Consider the following 14,601-nt stretch of genomic DNA (forward strand, 5'->3'; position numbering starts at 1 on the left):
TCAACTGAAGGTGAGGAAGAGTTGATGAGGACAAATCATCCAGTCTTAACTGACAAAACAGAACAAAAGCTCTTTCCAAGGAAAAATCCTAAACGGGCAAACTTAAAATTTCAAAATCTAAGGGTCTTATATAAAATAGATCTGCTGCTCTCAACCTAGTTACAAATAAGTTTGGACCTATGGGAGAAAACTGCTCCTAATTTGGCAATCTCAGAAAAGTCCGTCAAAAGAGGCCTTTAATACTAGTTTGCCTTTATCTTAAGAACTGCTTTTGTTGATGGAGGAAAATTGAGTTAAGAAAGGTCACATGAGTAACAGTTCGTATATTGTTCCAAACTTTTTTTAAAAAAAGGCAAAAAGAATTGGATGGCAGCCTACTCATGTAAATAATGGATGAACATTAAAAAAAAATGAAATGCAACCAAAATGATGGAGTTATAACTGAAAACCAATTTTTAAGATTTGTATTTCTACTGCAGAGTAAATATCAGTAAAGTGAATTTTACAGGTGAACATTCAGTAATGAAGTCACACTTTCCCAGCTTTAAAAAAAAAGGCCATTACAGTTTGCATTGTTAAGCATAAAACTGATTCGAAGGTTTGAAAAGTCTAGGGAGCTCAAAACGATCTAGCCCAGCACATTTTTTATTATTCTAATGTTTAAACAAACTTCTGGCACTAAAATCCAAGTCACCATATTCCAAAATTTCCATCACAATATAAAATATACATACACATGCATGATATATAACAAAACACACCCTTAGACATTGCAATTTAGTGCCTTTTTCCATTTTTAATCAATTTTGTTACGTTTCAGCTAAAATGCAATACTAAAAAACAGTTACCAACATTCTACAAAAACATGGCCCAGTGACCTTTGTAAAGCAACAGATGGATAAGTGCACAGAATTCTTTGTCAAGTGTTTTGCAGACCTTTGCACATTGGAAATACAATTACGTATAATGCTGAGTTTTTCTATTATAAATATAAACACCGTCTATGAAAGACGTCAAAATCTAAAAAAATTAAAGGCATACATTTTTCCTATTAAAGCTTTATTTTTAGATTTTATCATACAGGAGTGTTGGTGAGAGACGGAGTATTATGGAGGTTAGACCATTGTCCTTTTACTTCTGGGACCAAGGCGTTGATTTTGCCCAGACACAAAGGCAAAATCTCTCTTCAGGCGGATGTTATCAGTCCTACATAAAAAGAATATGAACAACCTCAATTTGTTTTCCAGCAGAGTCCCATTGAAAAACACTCAGCAGTAGTAATTTCCCCTTTTTGTCCATTTGTGTTTTTTTTTAAATCTTGAATCTTTACTTTAGACAGTGAACAGTAATCATATCAGTGAAACTGGATGGGTGAGTATGATAGAACTCAAAGAATACACACAGCTAAAATGAAGCTTCAAAGCCCTTGGATTAAGAGCCATCACTACTGATGCTAACATGGTAATGGTTCCACAAGTCCTTCCGGCCAGTTGCTCTGATGAATGTAAGAAATGCATGAAAAACACAAAAAGCCCAATTAAAAAAAAATGGGGTAGTGATGGTAAAACTCCGTTTAAATTCGGACATATTTTGCTCAGATCAAATAATAAATACAAGAATCAAGTAAAATGTCAAGTAATGGTAGCACTACTCCCTCTGCCGATTATTAGAAAAATTAATTCATTAAGGTCATCGTGCCAGTCTAATATATACGTTTCACCACTGAATACATTTGCCAGCCAATTTGTACATTGGGCGTAAAATTATAAAAGGCAACAAACTGTGATGTTCAAGCTTCCTCACACACAAAAACCACCCAATTTTTTCATGATATTCGCAGCGCTTATTCAGTATTTGATTATACAGTCCTAAGAGCACAGCATTACAATCACTAGATTTTTTTTCTCCAAGGAGAATACTTGCTAAATGTTACTACAGACAATATAAGTTAACACACAATGAAACAAGATATTTATAAAATTGGTTCAGGGCACAGCTGGTGAGGCATTCATTCTATTAAAAAGCCAGGTGGTGTCCTGGTTTTGGATTCTCTTCTGAACTGGAGGCATTACTATGCTGTACGTGACGGGAGAAAGGGTGTCTTTGGTGCGGTCCCTGGGGTCCACTCTTCAGCACTGTTACCCCACGTACATTAAAAAGTCTACCTGCCTCAATGGTCACCTGACTATTAATCAGGAAGCCTTCCTGAGGTTTAAAAAGGGAAAAAAACAAAATAAAATGTTACTTTCAAAAGCTAATTTCATCTGCACATATTGTGCATCGACAGTTCACAAGTATGTATCTTTCATTACATTATTGTATTAACATTTAAAAGATATTTTACCATTAATTTGCATCTCACTTCTGAACATTTGTGTATGTGATTTACATTTCATGTAGCACAAACAGCTCAACTTCAAGATCTCTAAATGAGCAAGATTTCCATGTAAAAAGAATATTGCTGAGGAGTTTGGTTTTCATCCAGATGTTTAAATAGTCAATAGAAAATCCAAAAAGAACCATGCAACTAGTAGCCAAAAGAAAATGTTTGCCTTATAATGCAGAAATGGAAAAATTGAGGATTTCACTCAAGGTACAGACGAAAGTAAAGCAGATTGGGATACTTCAAGAGGAAACTAAAAACGTCATTCCAAAAAATATGTTCCAGGTTTAATAATAATAACCGATAGTCAGGTAACCTCCTCCAAGCACAACACAAGCTGTGGAAAATAGTATTTCCAGATATTGAGTTGAAAAACATGGTTATGCAATCGTCATAAGCATTGAATTTAATTGTTGTCCCTTTCAGCAAAGTTATTGGGAACTGTATGTTATGGAAAGTCCCCATCATGCCCATTTTAAAGTAAACCCACAGTCTGATAAGAGGAAGTCACTTACAAATTTTAAAGTTGACAGAAAGTGTATGAACATACTGATTAATGCACACACAAATTTCAGCAAATTTTTCAAAACAGAATCAGAAACCAGACAAGAGTCACATGACATCTGGTGAAAAGCAAACTTGAGCAACTGATAAGAAATATAGTAAGGTGCCCAGATACACATCAGCATTCCCAGTTTTAGTAACTAACCCAATAGCGTGAGTAGCTTAAACATGATGAAAAGCTTGGTTAACAGCTATATAAACATTCTGCATGTTTTGATATAATAAAGGAACTCTTGTGGTGTTGCTCATGGTGAGTTAGAGGATACGCTGTGTCAAGGACAGGAGTATTAAACCACAATGCACAATTTATCATTCTGCTACCGAGTGGAACCAGTTTCTCTTTAAAGGGCAAAAGGTCTTAAGAGTTGTAAACAGATTCAGAGATCAATTAAATGCCAATCCCTCTTGAGATTGCCTGAAGTCAATTAGAGGGTGAGCCATGAATTATTTTTGCTAAAGATGTATCTGGTTATAAATCCCTAGCTCCTGCCATGGTCAAAATATCTACAAGGAGATGGCTGCCTTTTCTATTTTGCTTTTTGATTTATTTCGTACCTGGAACAAAGTGGGACATTTTCAGTCTGATGGGCAGCACTATACGCAAGACTATTAAAATATATATCCTTGCGTTGGTAACAATAACACCCCCTTGCCCATTATGTAACGGTAACTACTGCTAGTCTTAAATCCTCCAGAGGATGGTGCTGTTACCTCAAGAATAATGAGACAAGAATGCCAGTTAAGTCTTACTTGCGCCAAAGCTGGCGCTGTAACCTCAGCCCGTTACAACAAACTCAGGTAAAAGATACCAATCGCTCCGACTAACACAGAGCAAGGCCACAGAAGTTACATTACCAATAGAGGTGCCAACAGCCACCAAAGTACCTATTTATAGAAGGAACAACAATGCTATGACTTATAACTTGATTTGGGGGGGGGGGGGAGGGGGGGGTGCAAATTAAATGTTTGTGGAAAGATATACTATCCCAGAATTGCTCAGCTTTAAGTGGCAGAAGGAGGCAGGGAGGAGTCACACTCATTAAATGGCACAGATGTTTCACATGTGATAATTAAGATTCAAATTACATCTCATTAATATGCCACTGCAAATAGCACACAAGTTTCCGAAATACAAAAGCAGATTAAAAAAAAAAATGTCAGCACCTACATGTATAGTGAGATGGCTGGTTGCAGCTGTATCATGATACTAACGTGTTCTACCAGGTGCAAGATTTAGGTTTATGCTGGAAATTTCACAGACAGTTATGGATCTTAGCTGTCCATCAGTAAAGATACAACCTGAAGCATGGAGGGACCTCCACAAGAAAAAAAGAGAAAATAAAATCCTCATAGGACTTAAAAGGGAAGCCAGCCTCTGATCAACCACGAGGTGAGATCCTGGTCTGTCCTGGGTCAGGGAATAGTGCACGTGATAGCGCACTTTCATCTTTGTTCTCAGTCTAAAACTAGCACAGGATCTCAGAGATAAAACTATCCTGTTTCTGCTCGCTGAGCTGAATTTGGCCACTCAACTCAGTTCCCCAGTGGGCCCTGGATCAACAGTGCAAACCAACCACAATCTGCATAAATTAGTAATTTCATTCCAGGATGGCTGGTGTAGGAAATGGAAAAAAAATATCCTTATGCAGTACTGGGCTGTCTTTTGAGGATGAGGTCAAGATTTATTCCTGGGTTGGAAATGACTACTTAAGTAAATTTGAAACTAGAGTCTATATTATGTGTTACAAATATGTCATCAAGCAATTGCATCACATTGTAGAAAACCACCAATATCCATTTCTGTTTAGTTATAGCTTCACAAAATGTTTACTGAATTAAAGCTGCATGGCCCTGCAAATTTAAAAAAAAAATGTCATCCTATACTTAGTTATTTGTGACATATTAAAAAGGAGTCACTGTTGCTCATGTTTATGTCTGTATGCAAGTCAGCCCCTTCCATCTGGTATCAGTCTTTGCAGACCATGGAATGAGAAAACAGTTACAGCACCAATCACAAAGCACCAAAGAATTATTCCCTTCAGAACATTTAATCTTCAAAAAACTGTAAATATATTAATTGGTTACCACCATGCCAACACAAGCGTTAATCTCTTCTTCAGATGCTGACTGATGAGTTGTGCATTTTCTGCTGTAACTGATCACCACTAATGGATCAGGGACTTCTTGACTATGTTACATGTTCACCGAATCAGTCCAGCATGAATATAAACTGCACTAAACCATTTGATTTTTCTTATTTTGCCAATCTTAATAGGGCCAGGGCAGACAGATCACAAAATATTATTTATATTCTCACAGGGGAGGATGCCTCAATATGTGACAAATGAAGCTGTGAGTTATACGGCCACCTCACATTTATAGAAAGAAGGACAATCCAAAGCTATCACACTAATATCACGAGGGAGCACATCAAATTACAAACAGCAACTCAATGCCAAAAATTAGGCCATGGGCACTCTGTTCTCGTGTTGATCTGTGAACTGATGTCTACATCATTTATTTGAGCACAAAACTACTGAAATGTTTTTCCAACTCAAACCCACAAAGTCAATACTTTCTTCTACAGACAAAATCTATACCCAGGCACGATTTAAATGGCTATTATTTTTATGGCCCTACAGATCTTAAGAGTCTTTGAAAAGCCCTGATGCATGGTTGCTTTTTATATGAATGATCAGGTCTATAAGCTTGGAAACAAAAAAAAATAAAAATTCCCAACATAGCTTAGTGGGTTAATACATCATGTGCTGTGGAATTTAGCAATACAGATCAATAAACTCGCAAATTTTATCCCCAGTCTGTGCAGAGTTTGCTGATCTTAACAGGCAGTACAACATTACAATTGTTCTCCTTGTCCTTGGGCTACAAAGGAATGAAAGGAAATATAACAAGCTAGTTCCCTACGCTTGGTTACTATCTAGTGTAGCTATGTGCATGTACAGGAACTAAATGAGCACAGGATCAAACTCTGTGATGCTCTCCAGGCCCAAATAACCAGGCGACATTCTAGCTATACAAGTAGCACTGCTAGTTGTGGAACTGTGCTCCTTCAGAAAAAGCAGCACAAAGTGGGAGTTTCATCAGGATAATCTTCGGGAAAAAGTTTTATTAAAATAGATTTTTTTTTTTTAAATGGGTTAAAAGCCACATGGAACATTCCAATTTTATTTCTTATCCAGAAAATAAATACCAAGCGATTCAAATGAATTATTCAACTAATTCACCATATGCAATATTGAAACATTGGCTTAAAAAAAGTTTATACACATTAGAAAGAATTTGCATTTATATAGCGCCTCTCATGACCTCAAGATCTCCCAAAGCACTTTACAGCCAATTAAGTACTTTTGACGTGTAGTCATTGTTGCAATGTAGGAAATTAGCACAATCTAGGTTGGCTATTTCAAGAGTTTATATTTATTACTCTTTATTGTGCTGCTATCTCTTAGCTTGGAACAGGTTATCTTCAAAAGCAAAGATATAGCTGTGATATGCAAAACATAATACAACAGCAACTAAAACAAAAAGGTATTTTGGTCATACTTCCTAGCTTTTACAAAACAGCAAAGAAATCTGAAGCATCAAGTAGTCTCTATAATCAGCATCTTTTCCTAAAAATTCACTTTACAAAGTTGGCCTCTTTTTATAGAAACTTAAGGTTTTGCACCAGTGAATCACAATAGTTTCTTGCCAAGTTAAGTAAGGGTACACTTCGAGTTGGCTTTAGGGAACACCATTTCAATCATCCATACCAATATTTCGGAATAGATAAGACATTGATTCACCATTGTGGATTCTTCGAATGGCCTCAGACAAGATCATGCTGATGTCAACGGTCTTTATTTTATGGCACTGGAGTTTCTGGATTTCGTGCGGGATGGTATTGGTTACTACCACCTGCGGAAAAGGAATGTTTATGATTAACTAGAAAATGCTAGTTCAACATCAGGACTCTGCCAATAATTTACCAGTCTGCACTGTTGAAGAATAACTGCAATTGGGAATGGCTATTTTTTTTCTAACAAAGTACACCATGGGACATTTTTGCATTCTACAACTGGATGGATTGGATTATAACTTCCTTATAAATACTCAAGAAAAAAAAATTCTATAAATATTTAACTTAATATTGTGAACTACTAATCAGCAGGTTTTGGTTACCTCATCAATTGCTGATTCTTCTATCAATTTGGGTGCATCCGAGGACAAAAGACCATGGGTTGCCATTACATAGATTTTGTAAGCTCCTCTCTCCTTCAACGTATCTGCAGCTGCTATAAAGCTATCAACATCATCAATTATGTCATCCTGTCAAAATGTCAGATAAAAAGGTCCATTAGCAAATCCTACTTTAACAAAAAAAAACTAGCTTAATTCTTTAACTGCGGAAGGGACGGAAATAACGTAGTTTTGTTTATGGTGCACAACAATGACATCCATCGGCTGGGTATTGGGCCGGGGGGAGGGGTTGGTGGCAAGCAATGCAACAGGTATCTGCAAACCAGCTCACTGGTGTTTTACATTTATAGTTCCAGGTATATATAAAAAAAAAAGAGTGGCTAAGGTAAATGTTGGTCCCTTAGAGGATGAGACTGGGGAATTAATAATGGGGAACGTGGAAATGGCAGAGACTTTGAACAAATATTTTGTATCGGTCTTCACGGTAGAAGACACTAAAAACATCCCAATAATGGATAATCAAGGGGCTGTAGGGAGGGAGGAACTTAAAACAATCACTATTACTAAAGAAGAAGTACTCTGTAAAATAATGGGACTAAATGTGGACCTGATGGCTTGCATCCTAGGGCCTTAAAAGAAGTGGCTGCAGAGATAATGAATGCCTTAGTTGTAATCTACCAAACTTCCCTGGATTCTGGAGAGGTCCCAGAGGATTGGAAACATAACGCCCTTATTTAAAAAAGGAGGCAGACAGAAAGCAGTTAGCCTAACATCTGTCATTGGGAAAATGCTGGAGTTCATTATTAAGGAAGCAGTAGCAGGACATTTGGAAAAGCATAATTCAATCAAGCAGAGTCAGCATGGTTTTATGAAAGGGAAATCATGAGAGACAAATTTGCTGGAATTCTTTGAGGATGTAACAAGCAGGGTGGATAGCGGGGAAACCAGTGGATGTGGTGCATTTGGATTTCCAGAAGGCATTCCACAAGGTGCCACATAAAAGGTTACTGCACAAAATAAAAGTTCAAGGGGGTGGGGGTAATATATTAGCATGGATAGAGGATTGGCTAACTAACAGAAAAAAAAGTCGGGATAAATGGGTCATTTTCCAGTTGGCAAACAGTAACTAGTGGAGTGTCAAAGGGATCAGTGCTGGGGCCTCAACTATTTACAATCTATATTAATGACTTGGATGAAGGGACCAAATGTAATAAAGCCAAGTTTGTTGATGATACAAAGATGGGTGGGAAAGCAGGTTGAGGAGGACACAAAAAATCTGCAAAAGGATAATAAACAGGCTGAGTGGGCAAAAAATTGGCAGATGGAGTATAATGTGGGAAAGTGTGAGGTTATCCACAAGGCAGAAAAAATAAAGAAGCAAATTATAATTTAAATGGAAAAAAAATTACAAAATGCTGCAGTACAAAGGGACCTGGGGGTCCTTGTGCATGAAACACAAAAAGTTAGTATGCAGGTACAGCAAGTAATCAGGAAGGCAAATGGAATGGTGGCCTTTATTGAAAGAGAGATGGAGTATAAAAGCAGAGAAGACCTGCTACAACTGTACAGGGTATTGGTAAGGCCACACCTAGAGTTCTGTGTACAGTTTTGGTCTCCTTATTTAAGAAAGAATATTGCATTGGAGGCAGTTCAGAGAAGGTTCACTAGGTCGATTCCGGAGATGAGGGGCTTGACTTATGAAGAAAGGTTGAATAGGTTGGGCCTATACTCATTGGAGTTCAGAAGAATGAGGGGTGATCTTATTGAAACATAAGATAATGAGAGGGCTCGACAAGGTAGATGTAGAGAGGATATTTCCACTCATAAGGGAAACTAGAACTAGGGGGCATAGTTGCAGAATAAGGGGTCGCCCATTCAAAACTGAGACGAGGAGGAATTTCTTCTCTGAGGGTTGTAAATCTGTGGAATTCTCTAACCCAGAGAGCTGTAGAAGCTGGATAGAAACATAGAAAATAGGTGCAGGAGTAGGCCATTCGGCGCTTCGAGCCTGAACCGCCATTCAATGAGTTCATGGCTGAACATGCAACTTCAGTACCCCATCCCTGCTTTTTCACCATACCCTTTGATTCCCCTAGTAGTAAGGACTACATCTAACTCCTTTTTTAATATATTTAGTGAATTGGCCTCAACAACTTTCTGTGGTAGAGAATTCCACAGGTTCACCACTCTCTGGGTGAAGAAGTTTCTCCTCGTCTCAGTCCTAAATGACTTACCCCTTATCCTTAGACTGTGACCCCTGGTTCTGGACTTCCCCAACATTGGGAACATTCTTCCTGCATCTAACCTGTCTAAACCCATCAGAATTTTAAACGTTTCGATGAGATCCCCTCTCATTCTTCTGAACTCCAGTGAATACAAGCCCAGTCGATCCAGTCTTTCTTGATATGTCAATCCCGCCATCCCGGGAAACAGTCTGGTGAACCTTCGCTGCACTCCCTCAATAGCAAGAATGTCCTTCAAGTTAAGAGACCAAAACTGTACACAATACTCCAGGTGTGGCCTCACCAAGGCCCTGTACAACTGTAGTAACACCTCCCTGCCCCTGTACTCAAATCCCCTCGCTATGAAGGCCAACATGCCATTTGCTTTCTTAACCGCCTGCTGTACCTGCATGCCAATAACTGATGTACCATGACACCCAGGTCTCATTGCACCTCCGCTTTTCCTAATCTGTCACCATTCAGATAATAGTCTGTCTCTCTGTTTTTACCAACAAAGTGGATAACCTCACATTTATCCACATTATACTTCATCTGCCATGCATTTGCCCACTCACCTAACCTATCCAAGTCGCTCTGCAGCCTCATAGCACCCTCCTCACAGCTCACACTGCCACCCAACTTAGTGTCATCCGCAAATTTGGAGATACTACATTTAATCCCCTTGTTTAAATCATTCATGTACTGTGTAAACAGCTGGGGCCCCAGCACAGAACCTTGCGGTACCCCACTGGTCACTGCCTGCCATTCTGAAAAGTACCCATTTACTCCTACTCTTTGCTTCCTGTCTGCCAACCAGTTCTCAATCCACGTCAGCACACTACCCCCAATCCCATGTGCTTTAACTTTACACATTAATCTCTTGTGTGGGACCGTGTCAAAAGCCTTCTGAAAGTCCAAATACACCACAACTGGTTCTCCCTTGTCCACTCTACTGGAAACATCCTCAAAAAATTCTCAGAAGATTTGTCAAGCATGATTTCCCTTTCACAAATCCATGCTGACTTGGACCCATCATGTCTTAATAATTGATTCCATCATTTTACCCACTACTGATGTCAGGCTGACTAGTCTATAATTCCCTGTTTTCTCTCTCCCTCCTTTTTTTAAAAAAGTGGGGTTACATTGGCTACCCTCCACTCCATAAGAACTGATCCAAAGTCTATGGAATGTTGGAAAATGACTGTCAATGCATCTGCTATTTCCAAGGCCACCTCCTTAAGTACTCTGGGATGCAGTCCATCAGGCCCTGGGGATTTATCGGCCTTCAATCCCATCAATTTCCCCAATACAATTTCCCGACTAATAAGGATTTCCCTCAGTTCCTCCTTCTTACTAGACCCTCTGACCCCTTTTATATCCGGAAGGTTGTTTGTGTCCTCCTTAGTGAATACCGAACCAAAGTACTTGTTCAATTAGTCTGCCATTTCTTTGTTCCCTGTTATGACTTCCCCTGAATATATTTAAGACGGAGATACAGATTTTTAAGCAATAAGGGAATAAAGGGTTATGGGGAGCGGGTAGGGAAGTAGAGCTGATTCCATGATCAGATCAGCCATGATCTTATTAAATGGCAGGGCAGGCTCGAGGCCAAATGGTCTACTCCTGCTCCTATTTCTTTTGTTCTTACTGGAAATATAAAGCCGCATTACAGCTGTATAGCTAAAGCAGATCCAGTTTACTGTACAGGAATACCGACTATTCCAATACTAAGTTGTCAATACACTTCTGACACAAAAGAAGCTACCTTAATCAAAGGTATGCAATGTGGCAACAGATGATGCTTATTCAAAAAATCAAACCAGATACATTGCATTCATGCCACAGTCGCTGATTTTCCAGACAACTAGTCTCCATCATTAGCAGTGTGTGACCAACAGAAATAAGTTTAATATCTTAAATGTAGGCCGAGAGAAAGTATTTTTCCAACACAAGTCAAATGAAGTTCTTGAGTCTCTTCTTACAGAAGCTTCTTAGTGGGAGGATGATTCAGCACACCGTTCTTTCAACTCCAGGTTTAAACCTAGATTCAAATTGATCACAAACGGATGATGCAAGGCCAGCATCCTCAAACTGGGGCGCACAGGTCACTAGATCTTTGTACCTATTGACTCACAATCATATTATTTAATGTTGCTATAGACCAAAACATGTTCTGCAAGCAACAGCAGTTTTCTTTTAGGTCCTGGCACTGCCTTTCAGACATTGGGACAGGGACAGGGGTCTCCAGATCCCCACACAGAAAAGTCTGAAAATAACAGACACAAAAGCACCCTCCCTATGTTGACTGGAAGTGTCTCAAGTGAAAGAAGTTTGAAGCAACGTTAACACACTTTTTTTGCAGGCAAGAGTCTAAGGCACAAAACAACTCATCATTTGGTACCACCACTAATAATAGCTGGTACAGAAAACTGCAATGTGTCACTCTGGAGCTGTAGAGAGATGTGAGAGATTATGGTTAATGCAAATGGCTGGAGCACAGTAGGAACTTTCCTTGACAAGATTTATTGGTTGAAGATCCATAATATTGCTGCAGAAATGAATAAAACTGAAGTTTGTTCACAAAGCTAGCTTGTTATTTACACAAACAAAATAAATTAAAAGCTCTCCAACCAATCTTCAAGCATTGAATCAATTCAATAACAGACAACAATCTCAGTATTGCAATCCAATCTCAAGATTCCAATGAGTTAATTTAAAACAAAAGGCCAGGCTGTCCTTCCCTTTCACTCTCCTCCCACCATTGGATTATTTATGAGTGGTTACAAGAAGTACTGATCATTTCCTTATACAAATAAAGCCATTGAACTTGCAGAAGGATTCAGATTTCAAGAATGGTCAGCATTAAAAACTGTACAGTTATCCTCTGCTTTATCCTTGAAGTCAAACAAACTTAAAGGAGGAAGATACTGACAATTAGCTTAATAGAATGAATAGCCAATTATAGGTTTATTGGTTTGACAACACAGAACTTATCATTGTTGCCAACTTAGAATAATGAACACAATGATCTCACTGGTCCAGTGCCAGTTTATAGTGAAGTCTGAAGGTTGATAAAGCCAACTTGTTATTTACACAGGACTCAGACTTCAAGCTTTAAATCAATTTGTTGTCAATGAAGTGCATGTTTTTAGTAAAAAAAAGGTGACTGACTGTTTAGCCTTTTTACAATTATAAAAATTATTTCTGCGTATAGTCGTACATTTTACTATCAGGCTGACTTTAGCACCTAGGCCAATGCTGGCATGAATCCAGATGTTTCAGAAAACAAATTTTGCATTTAATCTTATTCAATGTATAATTATTGCAGAATTTTTTTTTTTTTTTTAAGTTTCTTAATAAATGAGGGGCAGCAAACATAATTGATTTGACTCGCCAAATACACTAACAAAGTTCAAGTCAATTTGAAAGATTCCAAATTTATCCTGGAAGTGCTGGTTTATATAAAAGGTTTGAGAATATAAACATGTTTGTGTAATTATTATACAAGACCAATTTAAATTAACTTTCATCACAAAGTTTAAAACCTAGTTTATTCTGGAAATCACATGTTCCACAATCTCTGCTCTTCCAGTCCTTCATGCCTCGGAGATCCTTCAATTCTGACCTCTTGCGCGTCTGGATTTTAATTGCTCCACCAATGGAGGTCATGCTTTCAGCTGCCTTGGCCCCAAGCTCTGGAATTCTCTCTCTAAACCTCTTCGCCTCTCTATCCTCCTTCAAGATGCTCCTTAAAACCTACCTCTTTGACCAAGCTTCTGTCCTGATATTTCCTCCTGTGGCTCAGTGTCAAAAATGTTTTTATTGATATCGTTCATTAAGCACCTTGGGACGCTTTACTATGTTAAACACGCTATATAAATAGAAGTTATTGTTGTAATAATCAAGAAACATGCCATATGATGTTAAATTTAACAGCTTATAATTTGATACGATAGAAAAGTTAGAAAAAAATGGCAAAACATTAAATACTGCTTTTAAAATACAAAAAAGGTATTTTGTTATACTATTTGCACTTTCAGCAACACTCTTAATACTTCTTGAAAAGCAGAAAATATTTTTCCCTACCGGTACTTTTAAAGTAAAGCATTTCCCACAGTAATGCAATATGCAAGGTTAATGTTTTGCAAAGACTTTCAAGAACCAACTCACCACAATAATAGCTATTCTTCCTCCTACATCTCCAACAACTGTGATTGGAGGTTTTTCTTTTGGAATTGACACTGTTGAGAGGACATGAAAAGTCAAAATAATTACATCTGTTGCATTACATAAGCTTGTTTCAACAGACATTAGCACCGAACAAACTCACACTGATAATTACTGGGCAGCTGCTGCAGGCATGGTCTTGGTGGCTAAAACTTAGGCGACTTCTTCTGAAGTAGAATTAGAAAGTACGAACACAATGCAGTGTGTGTTAATGCCTTTAATTTGTCAGATCCAATCAGCTCCATTGTACAGTTACCAATAGATACAGTATGGCATGGTGGTACCAGCATCCAAATCAATTCTTCAAAAAAAACCAATGCTTTTAATAGACATTAAAAACCTGGCTTGGAGTAATAACTTTAATCTACTTTTTAAAAATAGAATGATGGAGCATTATTTCATCGACAACAGATATTGGTCCAAGTTTGACTTGTATTAGCACTCAATTTGCCTAACAGAAACAACAAGGCTAGTGACACTGTACACCTACTAGGGATCTCCAGACTGGGATGTATGGCTGCTGCATTTTTCACCGTAGGTGGTGAATGTCGGCCATCTACCAAATCTGACTCTGCATCTTGCACTTCACCATGAATCACTGCGATTCCTAGACGTAACCGCTCAGCGAAAGACTGTGCTCTGAAACAGAACAGAAAAGGCCTCCATGGAACAGAACCCCAACAGAAACTTTGTCTCTTGCTTGTAATGTTACACTGTTGGAGTCTCTGCTTTGAGTGCAATATATCTAATTTAAAATTAGTGGATAAGAAAACATTTAAAGAAAATATTGTCCTCTTTGCTAGGATCTCGGTGAAAACTCAACTGTTGCAACCTTGTAACATATCCCTAAACATGGCACACACCTTTTGGCAGATGCTGGTGACTTTGCAACAATCACTGCATTTCTGTAGTCAGGGACCTGCACCATTAGAGAGAGAAAAAAAAGAGTCAAGCATGTATTCCTTAACAACCCTTACTGTGATGTATGTCATCAGCATTATTTGA

At 38.2% G+C, this 14,601-nt stretch overlaps 1 protein-coding gene across 12 annotated transcripts in view; it reads right to left on the reverse strand.

Annotated features, from left to right (window-relative positions):
- Nucleotides 1-776: 776 nt before the first annotated feature.
- Nucleotides 777-14,601, reverse strand: part of prpsap2 (phosphoribosyl pyrophosphate synthetase-associated protein 2) — a 38,469-nt gene continuing 24,644 nt past the window's right edge. For 5 of the 12 annotated variants that reach the window (XM_070901112.1, XM_070901110.1, XM_070901111.1 and 2 more), the window contains 6 exons: nucleotides 14,460-14,515; nucleotides 14,087-14,235; nucleotides 13,540-13,610; nucleotides 7,130-7,276; nucleotides 6,721-6,865; nucleotides 777-1,495 (listed from right to left, as the gene is read on the reverse strand). In XM_070901112.1, coding sequence (XP_070757213.1) covers nucleotides 1,350-1,495; nucleotides 6,721-6,865; nucleotides 7,130-7,276; nucleotides 13,540-13,610; nucleotides 14,087-14,235; nucleotides 14,460-14,515 — 714 coding nt within the window. In that variant the 3' untranslated portion in view covers nucleotides 777-1,349. The other 7 variants (XM_070901115.1, XM_070901119.1, XM_070901114.1 and 4 more) reach the window with 7 other exon arrangements.

Source organism: Pristiophorus japonicus, chromosome 15, assembly GCF_044704955.1.
Source record: "Pristiophorus japonicus isolate sPriJap1 chromosome 15, sPriJap1.hap1, whole genome shotgun sequence".
NCBI lineage: Eukaryota > Metazoa > Chordata > Chondrichthyes > Pristiophoridae > Pristiophorus > Pristiophorus japonicus.